Below are 12,135 nucleotides of genomic sequence, written 5' to 3'. Positions count from 1 at the left end.
AATCTACCATATGGAAATTTGTGAATGATGTCTTTTTGAACCCATTCTATATCTGTCGTTGCATTTGCAAGTTACAACTCGTGGGCCAAACCCAAATGATTGGTTCCACTTAAAACTCGTCAAGGGTCGACGAAAATCAACATGGATTATGGATTATAGCCACACAAACCCTAAAACACACGCACTCCAAGTAATTGTAGAATCCAAATACCAACAGTACTCAAAATACCAACCAACCCGTCTCGTAGCTAAATGAAGGCTTATTGACTCGAGACATCCTCGATGAAGCGAGCCAAAGACGAGTAAGAAGAGCCACCCTCCGTCAAAGCCTTTCTACCCTTCTCGCTCACCTGCTTCACCTTTTTCCTCCTCTCCCTAGCGAACTTGGCCTGCATTGGCTTCCTTATCCCTCCCTCTATTTCGTCTGCCGTCACAACGAGGTCACTCCCTTTGTCGTGATCTCTCCGATAATCCATCTTAATCTCCGCTGCCAAGCTGAGCTCCACCACCAGCTGGAATGCGTTGAACTGTTGCTCCGCGTATTGAGGCCACGCGGTGACCGACACACCGAACCATATGCTCTCTAGGCTGGAGTTCTACCTGCAGTGCGACACGAACCCTCTGATGGCTCGGTGGGCTAGGATGGCAACCTATGGGGCCCACCCGATCACTCTCCCAACCTCAGCCGTCCTGTTGAGGAACACCTCGGGCAGGACCTCTGCGAGATCCGCGTAGTCATGGGGGGCATCCATCTTGCCCTTTGCCGGCCGCGGCTGTTGGGACCACAGGAAGCGATTCCCGCTCTAATGCACAAGCAATCTCTTTTGCCTGGTGCTCGTCGAAGCTCCCCTTGCTCCTGAAGCACAGGAACACCACTGACGTGTCTGGCTGCCGGTCGAGCCACTCCAGGGTCTCGAGACCCTTTTTGCTCTCAACCTTGATGTTCAGTATGGGGCCCACATGGTAAACCGCGGGCACTCCAAGGCCGGCCAGGGCCTCCACCGCGCGTGGTTCCAACTCGGCGAATGTATTTACCAAAATTCCCTTGATTTCCCTAAACCTCAGGGCGTGGCCCAAGAATATTTGGCAGTCTTCTTTTATAAACACTTCCAAGAGCAAGAACTTGGCGGTGAGCAGTGGACTAACGAAGCATGAGATGTCCAGCTTGGTGTCAGAGCCCTTGAGCCTGGTCAGGTCCATGCGTTGCTCGTCTTGGAGAGACTGAGGGTGCAGCATGATTCTGAGGCACGCCGTGCTCGACGTGAAGAACATGTAGGAAGGGATGCCGAACTCGAGTGCCACATTGATCATCGATGTGCAAGACATGTCAACGACGAGCCCTGCAAGCCATGGCGTGCCACAGGCAGAGATCTTGGCTACGGCTTCTCGTAAGTCGGATTTGAGGCTCTCCATGAAGTAATGGAGGAAGGCCAGTGGGGACGTCCTCGGGGGTGGGTTTCGCCAAGGGAGGAGGACAAAGCGGATGCGGGCAGCAGCGGAGGCAACGAGCAACTCGACGGGGGTATCGATCTCGGAGTCAAAGGGGAACTTCATGATGAGGATAGTATTGGAGAGTAGATCATCGGAGTCGAAGAGAAGCTTGGCCCCTCATATGCATTTGATGCACTCGAGAAGCTATTTCAAGTTGAAAATATCGAGTGGTTTATAACTTTATATGATGTCACATCATTGGTAGATCGATAAGTTATTATATAATCTGTAGATTATTTAGACCAATATCGACAGAAAGAGGAACATAGGATATGATAAGACACTAAGAATTAGCGGATTAAGTAGAAAAAGACAGTCTTGTATCCTTATATCTTATCACTTGAAGATGTGATCTCTAAGATTCCGAACAAGGGCTTGAACATTTCATGTGGACAAATTATCGCCTAAAGATCTCACATGATTAACAAAAAAATATCGATATAACAGGATTTTGAAATCACCTTCTATATACTGTATATTTCCAAGTTTTAGATACTAGAGTCATTATGTTTATGGATAATGTCCGCATCAAATAAACACGTGTCCAATTGTGAATTGTATTCAAATTGGCCCGGCATGCGAAATCAGCTGGAATTTCGAAACCGAGGAAAGATAAGAATATTCAGCTAGTAGAAAATAGGGAATGCGAATCTGGGCAAAACAGAAAGGAACGGAGAGAAACCTTGACAAGAATTCTTCGATCGAAAGGTGGATTTTCACGGTTCGATTGGGCAAGAAATTCTTGGCCATATGGGACAGATTCATGGTTGAATAAGAGGGGCGTATATGGGGCCCGAGGAAGACGAAACAGGAGAAAAAACAAAGAAGAATAGGGTGAACTCATGGAATAAAACAACATGGGCAGCACACTCGAGAGAGAATAAGAAAGCAAGAGAAGTGTGCGTTCACCGAAGAATCTGGTCGAGCAAGATAGACAGGTGCGATCGGTGGAAGCGGCGAAAACAGAAGTTCACCGAAATGAGGAAACGTTGGAATTTGGTACCTGTTAAGATTACATTTATTTAACGAAAAATGAATGATTTGAGAACACATTTTCCTAAAAATGATTGCTTTACAAAAATAAATGAAGAAAAAATATTTTCATCATCCACGAAAATGTTTAGACATAAATTATTATCAATAATGAAAATATTTTTCAATGACTAGTTATGTTAGGCGATACAAGCGATCTTTTTTTTGAAAAAAGGATCATTTATATCGGTCGAAATAAATAGTAAACCAGAAATGTTTTTATTATCGATAACAATTTATGTCTCAATATTTTCGTGGACAATCAATTCTTTTTGTTTGTTCATATCATTTTTAGTAAAATGTTTACCAAATCATTCATTTCTCCGCTAAATAAACTCACCCTTAATGGGCGAGCTCTTGTTGCCACATCGTTCGCCGGAGTTCATCGGAGCATTCAACGGAAACGGGTCGGCATCCGTGGAGTTTATCGTGCTTAGAAGTAAGAACCTGAACTTTTGTTCCCCTCTCAACTAAATCGATTGTGTGAGCCTACTAATGTTTTACTTCAGTTTCATCCGAGTATTGATCCCTCAATGCCCTCACAATCCGAATCGAAAACACGGAGCAACTTGTCTTGAATATGGTCTAATCCGAACCAATTCACATCGCGTTTGGTTTTAGTTTGATGTTTTCTCGTGAATAGCTTATAATTGATGTCATAATGTGCGCTGTTTAAATTTATATCAATGTTGATAAATTATTACGTAATTTGAATTGGTTTACATAATTTTAGTTCGTACTCGCTTTCATAGTAGATATAGAATCCATGTTTTTTGTTTATCTATATTTGCATCATATAACGTGTTTTATTCATGCCAGTGTCATTATTTTTCAAATTCCAGCATGCATTGCATCTTACATCTGCTGATACCGTTTTCCTGCAATACTTTAGGAGTTCCTTGTTCTTAATTATTTTCAGCATTAAATTTTAGTTTTATTCTCACCATGGATGTTTAGATAGTTTTTTTTTTTGCAAAAAATATAAAACAGGATAATAAAATAAAATAAAAATTTGAATTGCTTTTAGATATTTCTTGCATTACATGTATAGGATTAGTTTAGTTTTCGTTTTTATATTATCAGTTTTATTTTTGTCAATTTTAGAATGCATCCATCATCACTTAGATTAAGAAATTTATATTTGACGCACGTCGAATTTCATTTATACTTCACGGTGTCCTGTCCTAGAAGAAGAAGATGTACAATGGTACCCGACATGGCTCGGGTATTTTCTTGTGCATTATTTGTTTTATTATTGATTGACTTAATTTATAATGTTTGAGCATTTATTCATGGATTCTTAGATGAATATTAGGGAATAAAATTGAAAATATTACATGAAATGTTTTTTCACAAAAGAGAAAGAGGTATTAACAACAAGCATTACATGAACCGACCTTAATCAAGCCCTCCGGAGGAAGGACTTTTTCTCCCTTTGGCCCTATCTTAAAGGATATTTTTCACCTCTGGTTCGCAAATGTAAGGTGGGTGGGCTCCTGCATCTTACTTAGACTCCTAACCAGTCTAGATTAGGAGAGGGGCGATATTTGATTAAAAATAAAATGAAATAATTAATGAAAAATCAAGTTGCGATCAGTAGGGTTTTAGAGAGTTCGTACGAAGTGTAAGCACCACCTCATAAGAAGGTTTTCTTGCCCTATTCGCAATCCGTCAAACTCTCTCGAGATTCATTTCAGGAGGGTCAAGATAGAAGCATGTGTAAATTAGGTTAGAGAAGTTATGTGCCGGAGATTTGATGTAGTCTTGAGTTGTTAATATCTCTTAATTGGTTCATAATGCATTAAATTGAACAAAAAGGCTTAGGACTCAATTGGCAAAACGTGAAAATGTTTAGGATTCAATTGGCACAATTGAGAGTTTTATGACTGAATTGACACAAATGCAATAAGTTTATAACTTTTTTTTGGTAATTTTTCCTTTCAAATTACTATATCTACTTAATAGATTGATTGACAATTATTATTTTTGCTAATCCAATTCTCAATTACCAGAATATCTTAGTGTGAGTGTTACAGCAAATGTATTGTCATCGTATATAAATTCAACCGCAATTTTCGACGAATTTCAATAAACTTACCATGAGAACCATGTTATGTTTAAAGTGAAATAAAATTTTACAAAACAATGAAGAATCTTACTGTAAAATGGTTAAGATAGTTATTTCATAATTTGAACGATTGTTCTTAATATAAATTCATCAAATGTTCAAACGTCACTTTCTCTGTCGTTGTACTTAACATTTAAGTTTACTTGATGTGATGAATCACGAGATGTCTCCATCACTATAGGGGACATCAAATTAAGGATTGAAGAAATTTCTTGGTCCCCAATTTATCCCCCATTCTATAAAGTCAAAAGAATACCATGCGCATTGATGAACCAATTTTCAAAAGGAATTTAGTAAAATATAATATTAGATCTATTAAAAATGACATAAAAATTTTATTGATCTGTCACATCACTACAAAGATTGAACTTGTATAACGATATTAGTATTGTATAACGATATTAGTATTTTCCTTTGGTGAATAAATCGGTAGGGAGGTAACAACCACTAGAACAGTCTACATGGATTGGTGTCCCAGGTACGCTGGAACATACGCCATGTAATCATAGAATCAAAATAACAACAGTACTCAAAATACCAGGAGGCTTATTGACTCCAGACATCCTCGATGAAGTGAGCCAAAGACAAGTAAGAAGAGCCACCCTCCATCAAAGCCTGCTTACTTTTTTCGCTCACCTCCTTCACCTTCTTCCTTCTCTCCCCGGCCTCCTCACCCTCCATTAACTTCCTTATCCCTCCGTCTATTTCGTCCGCCGTCACGAAGACGTTACTCCCTTTGGTGAGATCTTTTCGAAAATCCATCTTGATCTCTGCTGCGAGGCCGAGCTCCACCACCAGCTCGAACGCGTTGAATTGTTGCTCTGCATACTGGGGCCACGCGACCATCGGTACGCCGAACCATATGCTCTCTAGGGTGGAGTTCCACCCGCAGTGTGACACGAACCCTCCGATAGCCCGGTGGGCCAGGACCGCGACCTGTGGGGCCCACCCGATCACTCTCCCGACACTAGTCGTCCTCCCAATGAACCCCTTGGGCAGGACCTCCGCAGGATCCGCGTAGTCATAGGGGGCCTCTAGCTTGCCCTTCGTCGGTGGCCGCCGTAGGGACCACAGGAAGCGGTACCCGCTCCGCTCCAATGCACAGGCAATCTCTTTCACCTGGTCCTCCTCGAAGCTCCCATAGCTCCCGAAGCACAGGAACACCACTGACGCATCAGGCTGCTCGTCGAGCCAGTCCTGGATCTCAAAATCCTTTTTGCTCTCGACCTTGATGTTCAGTATGGGGCCAACGGGGTACACCCTGGGCGCTCCAAGGCCGGCCAGGGCCTCCACCGCGCGTGGTTCCAACTCGGCGAATGTATTTACCAAAATTCCCTTGGTTTCCCTAAACCTCTGGGCGTGGCCCAAGAATATCCGGCAGTCTTCTTTCGTAAACACTTCTGAGGGCAAGAATTTGGCGGCGGGCAGCGGATTAGCGAAGCACGGGAAGTCCAGCTCGGCATCAGAGCCCTTGAGCCTTGTCAGGTCCATGTGCTGCTCGTCTTGGAGAGACTGGAGGTACAGCATCAATCCGACGAGCGCCATGCCCGATGGGATGAACACGTACGAAGGGATGCCAAACTCGACGGCCACGTCGACCATCGAGGTGCAGAACATGTCGACGACGAGCCCCTTGAGCCGTGCTGAGCTGGAGGCGGAGAGGTCACGGACGGCTTCTTGGATGTCGGCTTTGTGGCTCTCCATGAACTGTTTGAAGAAGGCCATCGCGGACGCTTCCGGGGAGGGGTTTTGCCGAGGGAGGAGGACGAAGCGGATGCGGGCGGCAACGGAAGTGGTCAACGACTCGACATGGGAGTCGATCTTGGAGTCGAAGGGAAACTTCATGATAAGGACTGTAACGGAGAGCCGATTGTCTCGGTCGACGAGGAGCTTGGCCATCTCCACCATCGACACCAGGTGGCCGAGGATGGGCGGTGGGATGAACACGAGCTCGGATTTAGAACTCATGATGACGATGATGCCTTCGAAATTTTCTTCTTTTTTCCTTACTGAGTTGAATGGTTTGCGGAGATGATAACAAGGTGGCGGAGGCTCTTGTGGACCGCAATTTGTGAATGAGAGCTGCTAGAATGACCGTCTGACAGTGTGACGGTCAAAAGCTAGCCACAAAATTTTCCTTTCTCACACGCAAGCGTGTGGAAATTCTCAAGCAAATGACAAGTCTCTTTCTCTCTCATGAAAATGTGTGGTTGAGGTTTGACCTTCCATTTTCCAAGATGACTATGTGAATCTATAGTTAGTGGGAATAAAGGAAACGCACAAACTGACAAAAGGATGCAGATAGATCAATAGGACGAAGTGATGACGTCATGCAATATAATTATGTGAATATTATGGTAGAGTTTACGTAATGAACAACGTAAAAGAGCTCATTCCATAAAATTTATAGACCAGATAATATTCTTTCAAATGAGAAGCTATTGCATGATATTTACCTTTCAATTAATCACTGTCCCGACAGTATTATTGGTATTCCTTTTTGAGGTGTGCCCGTGAATTCCCGCTTGGGTGTATGCTCTTAACAATGAAGAATTGTCATGGGTCCCTACATGACCTGGAGCGACGTTTGATAGCTTGTATTACCAAATAGAATTGTGATGCAGCCCAACTTCAAGATCAACTCGTTCAGCCAAGAAGATCGGCTCGTATTCAAGACAAACAAATCGACAAGAGTCTTACCGATAAGATCGATAAGAGAAAAGCCTCATTTTTGGCTTTGTCAGTTTATCGACAAGAGTCTTACTTAAAAGTTCGATAAGCGAAAAGCCTCATATTTGACTTTGTCATTTTCCATGCATCGAAGCTTGCATTAAGACTCCTCGAGATGGCCACTAGCATTGAAAATATTGTATATTTAATAGTTCCTAATTTCTAAGTGTTTCTAAAAAAAAAAAATTCTAAGTGTTTCTAGTTTCTATGTACTTTAATAGCTTGTGGTTTCTAGGTTTAGACTTTTGCTTTTTTTTTCTGTTTTTGTATAAAAGGGCTTCAAGTCCATGCAAATAGACAGACTGAATGTGATTAATGAGATTTGCCTATTGCAATTCCCTTGAACCTTGAAGAGTTCAAACCCCTTGAAAACCTAGAAGAGTTTTCACTCCGTCCTTGAAGAGTCGGAGCTTTTCAAGTCTACATCCTTGAAGAGTTGCAGCCATCAATCTAGAAGAATTGATGCCCTTTCAACTTCCTTGGAGGCCTAGAAGAGCATCCTTGAAGTTCCTATCTTTTCCCGCATCTTGACCAGTCACGACCGTCTACTTTCCTTCTGAATTTGACAACTCTGCAGTGCTTATTTGAGAAAGCTCAAAACATAAAAGTTGTAGATCCAGGAGCCCTTGTTCTTTTGGCTTTGGAATCAGGTCATTCCAATTGATTTGACAGAGTTATGCTCATTTTCCTAAACTAGCGCAGAACTGAAATTTCTGCTCGATTTTGCGACGGAGTTTCCGTGTGTGCAAGTCACTCTTCCGATCCTGTTGTTCGAGTAGTCGACCTTGGGGCTACGTCATTTGGTATTAGAGCCTTGGAGGAGAGGACAATGCCTCCAAGACAAGCAAGACGTCGAGGTGGCAGGACCATTCCATTAGGCGAAGTGTATACACTTGCGGCGAACTTGCAACAACGAATTGATGACTTAACCCGAGAAGTTCAACATCTGAGGGTTGAAGCAAACAATCCTCCGCCTCGTTCTAGAACCGGAGAATCCAATGGTGATTCTTCTTCTTCAAAAAGTGTGCAATCTTTTCCCCAAAGGACGAATGCTCCACATAGCGCACAAGAGGTTCGGGAACCAGATTGGGAAAAGGAAATCAAGAGAGATATTCCAGAATTTTCAGGTACCGATTCTACTGATGAAATTGTCGATTGGTTGACACTTGTGAATGAAGATTTCGAGCATAGGAATGTCTCGGATGATTGTCAAGTTGGCATAATTGTTATGCGACTCTGAGGCAAGGCTATAGCTTGGTAGAGACGTGAGAAACAAACCCGCCAATCTATTGGCAAGGCTCCAATCACTTCGCGGAGAAAAATGGAGGACAAGATTCGAAAGTACTTCCTTCCCAAAGGATACAAGAGAGAGCTCTATCAGTGGTATCAAAATCTGAGGCAAGGTACGCGAACGGTAGACCAATACACCAACGAATTCAATGAGCTAGTGATTCGCAACAAGATTCAAGACCCAAAAGAGGTGCTTGTAAACAAGTACTTGAATGGTCTGCAGCTGTATATCCAAGATGCCTTGGAAGTTCTTGACATTTGGGATTTAGGAGATGCACATCAGTGGGCACTCAAAGTGGAGCGTTTTCGCTCTAGGAGGCAACAACCTTCTACCTTACCAAATAGGACAACCCGGACTACCACCAACACCGCCAAAGTTGCTAAACCTACGGCACAATCTACTAGTAAGCCTTCTTCTCAATCCAACATTTCAAAACAACCATCTATAACTGGTATGCATTGTTATTCTTGTGGGGAGATAGGTCATCGTGATAGTAATTGTCAAAACAATAAGAATCGACCAGCCGGTAAAGCTTTATTGGTGGATAATGAGTCTGATGAAAATTTGAATGAACCACGTGATGAAGAATCAAAAGATGATGAAGTTGCTGCGGATGATGAACAAATAATACATACTGATTCCTGAGAGCTTCTAATGGTGAGAAAGATTTTCCTCACTCCTAAAAGATGACACCGGAGATAGGTAGCTACGCACCAATATTTTTCATTCAGCCTGCACCATTTCAAGGAAGGTATGTTAATTAATTATTAACTCTGGTTGTTGTGAAAATGTGATTTCTAACGTGGCGGCAAGCAAGCTAAAATTGAAGTTGAAAGTGCACCCCACACCGTACAAAATGTTGTGGTTGAAGAAAGGTTCCGAGGTAACCGTTTCCAAACGATGCTTTGTCAATTTTTCCATCGGCTCTACCTATTTTGATAAAATATGGTGCGATGTTCTTCCTATGGATGCTAGTCATGTTATTCTTGGCCGACCATGGCAATTTGATAGGAAGAATACTCGTGATGGCTATCATAATACGTATTCTTTTATGTATGGAGGAAAGAAAATTACTTTGGCGCCTAGTAAGGAACCTCTTAAGACTCCTTTGGTTGAGAATTCCTTATCCCCTACTTTGCTCATAATGAAATATGTAAAGGGTGCCATGAAAGATGTTAGTATCGTGTAGGCAAAATGACACTATAAGTGCCATAAGTTGTGTACGGCGCTCACTTTAGTGCCAAAAGTTTTCGCCGGCTCACTTAAATGCCAAATCGGAGGCAAAACGATCACTTAAGTGCCAAAAGTTTTTTTGGATCACTTCAGTACTAAAATTTTTGAAAAACGATCACTTAAGTGCTAAAATTTTTAAAAAAATGATCACTTAAGTGCTAACTCCAGTGAGCCACGTTAGCTTCAGAAATTAATAAAAAAAATGCCACGTCAGATTTCCGACGAAAAATTATGTACAGTACCGGAGTTGACACTTAAGTGATCGTTTTTCAAAAATTTTAGCACATAAGTGATTGTTTTTCAAAAATTTTAGCACTGAAGTGATCAAAAAAATTTTTTTTGCACCAAAGTGACCGCCGTACATAACTTATGGCACTTGTAGTGTTTTTTTGCCGTATTGTGTATGTTTTGTTTAACAAAACAGGTGTGGAGAATGTAATTGTACCTCCCATACCCCATCAAGCTCAGTCTTTGTTAGAAGAATTTAAAGATGTCTTTTTGATTGATTTACCACCTGGTCTTCCTCCTATGAGAGATATTCAGCATCAAATTGACTTGATGCCTAGAGCTTCACTACCCAATCTCGCTCATTACCGAATGAGTCCGGTTGAACATGAAGAATTGCAGCGACAAGTTATGGAACTCTTGAACAAGGGTTTTATAAGGGAGAGTCTCAGCTCACGTGCCATTCCAGCCCTCTTGGTGCCGAAGAAAAATGGCACTTGGAGAATGTGTGTCGACAATAGGGCGATCAACAAGATCACCATCAAGTACCGCTTTCCTATTCCTTGTCTTGATGATCTTTTGGATCAACTTTTGGGTGCAACCATCTTCTTAAAGCTAGATTTAAAGAGCGGTTATCATCAAATCATAATCAAACCCGAAGATGAATGGAAGACCGCATTTAAAACCAAGGATGGATTGTTTGAGTGGCTAGTTATGCCATTCGAATTATCTAATGCACCATCGACTTTCATGAGGTTTATGACTCAAGTTTTGAAGCCATTTCTTGGGAAATTTGTTGTCATTTATTTTGATGATATTCTGATTTTTAGTAAGTCTACTAATGAGCACTTGCAGCACCTTCGAGAAGTAATACAAGTGTTACGGCAAGAGTGCTTGTATGCAGCCCCCGACAAGTGCTACTTCATGGTGTCGCAAATCCTATTCTTGGGATTTCATATCTCAAAAGAAGGGATTTCGGTTGATGATGCCAATATCAAGGTGATAAAAGAATGGCCAACTCCAACGAATGTGCACGAAGTTCGAAGCTTTCATGGTTTAGCTTCTTTCTATCGGCTGTTCATTGCGCATTTTAGCACTATTGCAGCCCCACTCACCTCTTGCATGAAGAAAGGAGTTTTTGAGTGGACAAGTGCAGCCCAAAGAAGTTTTGAACATCTCAAAGAAAAGTTATGTGCGGCACCGGTCCTTGCATTGCCAAACTTTGATCTTGTCTTTGAGGTACATTGTGATGCATCAGGTACTGGCATAGGAGGAGTTCTAAGTCAAGGAGGTCGACCTATTGCCTTCTTTAGTGAGAAATGGAATGGTGCAAAACTTCGTTATAGCAATTATGATTTGGAATTTTATGCACTATTCCTGACACTTGAGCATTGGAGGCAATATCTTATTCATTGAGAGTTTATTTTATACACTGACCATGAAGCTCTCAAGTATATTTCAGGGCAGCAAAAGGTTAATTCCAAGCGTGCCAAATGAGTTGAATATGTTCAAGAATTCACGTTCATTATCAAGCATAAGGCGGGAGTTCAAAATCAAGTTGCCGATGCTCTTAGTTGAAAGAAGAGTTTACTCCATACTATGCATTCTACTGTTCTTGGATTTGACTCTTTTCAAGAGTTGTATCCAGAAGATCCCTATTTCTCCAAAATCATTCTAGATGCATAAGACAAGAAGCTTGCTGATTTTACTCTATATGATGGTTCTCTTTTCAAAGGAAATCGTCTATGTGTGCCGGATTATTCTCTTCAACAAAGGGTGATCGATGAAATTCATCATGATGGACATTTTGGGCACGATAAGACTATGCAACTTGTCTCAGCCAAATACTTTTGGCCCCATATGAAATGAGATGTATATCGACGTGTCATGAGGTGTCGACGATGCTAAGTAGGAAAGGGACAAGCTACCAATGCTGGTCTCTATTTGCCTTTGCCAATACCACAAGCCCCTTGGGAAGATATCTCTATGGACTTTGTCCTCGGAC

At 41.9% G+C, this 12,135-nt stretch overlaps 1 protein-coding gene and 1 pseudogene across 1 annotated transcript; both read right to left on the bottom strand.

The window, feature by feature from the left end:
* Positions 1-203: 203 nt before the first annotated feature.
* On the bottom strand, positions 204-2,909 carry LOC115663379 (anthocyanidin 3-O-glucosyltransferase 2-like; annotated as a pseudogene).
* A 2,190-nt stretch (positions 2,910-5,099) lies between these two features.
* Positions 5,100-6,745, bottom strand: LOC115663380 (anthocyanidin 3-O-glucosyltransferase 2-like). The gene has a single exon (XM_030585389.2). The coding sequence runs from the start codon at positions 6,617-6,619 to the stop codon at positions 5,198-5,200; it is 1,422 nt and encodes a 473-aa protein (XP_030441249.2). The 5' UTR covers positions 6,620-6,745; the 3' UTR covers positions 5,100-5,197.
* Positions 6,746-12,135: the final 5,390 nt, after the last annotated feature.

The sequence above is a fragment of the Syzygium oleosum genome, unplaced genomic scaffold (genome assembly GCF_021117445.2).
Source record: "Syzygium oleosum isolate NSW1041296 unplaced genomic scaffold, Sole_v2.1 Sole_v2.12, whole genome shotgun sequence".
NCBI lineage: Eukaryota > Viridiplantae > Streptophyta > Magnoliopsida > Myrtales > Myrtaceae > Syzygium > Syzygium oleosum.
This window is presented reverse-complemented; position numbering and strand designations above follow the sequence as displayed.

Coding starts and splice junctions, on each gene's coding strand:
- LOC115663380 (XM_030585389.2), bottom strand. CDS start 6,619: ATGAGTTCTAAATCCGAGCTCGTGTTCATCCCACCGCCCATCCTCGGC.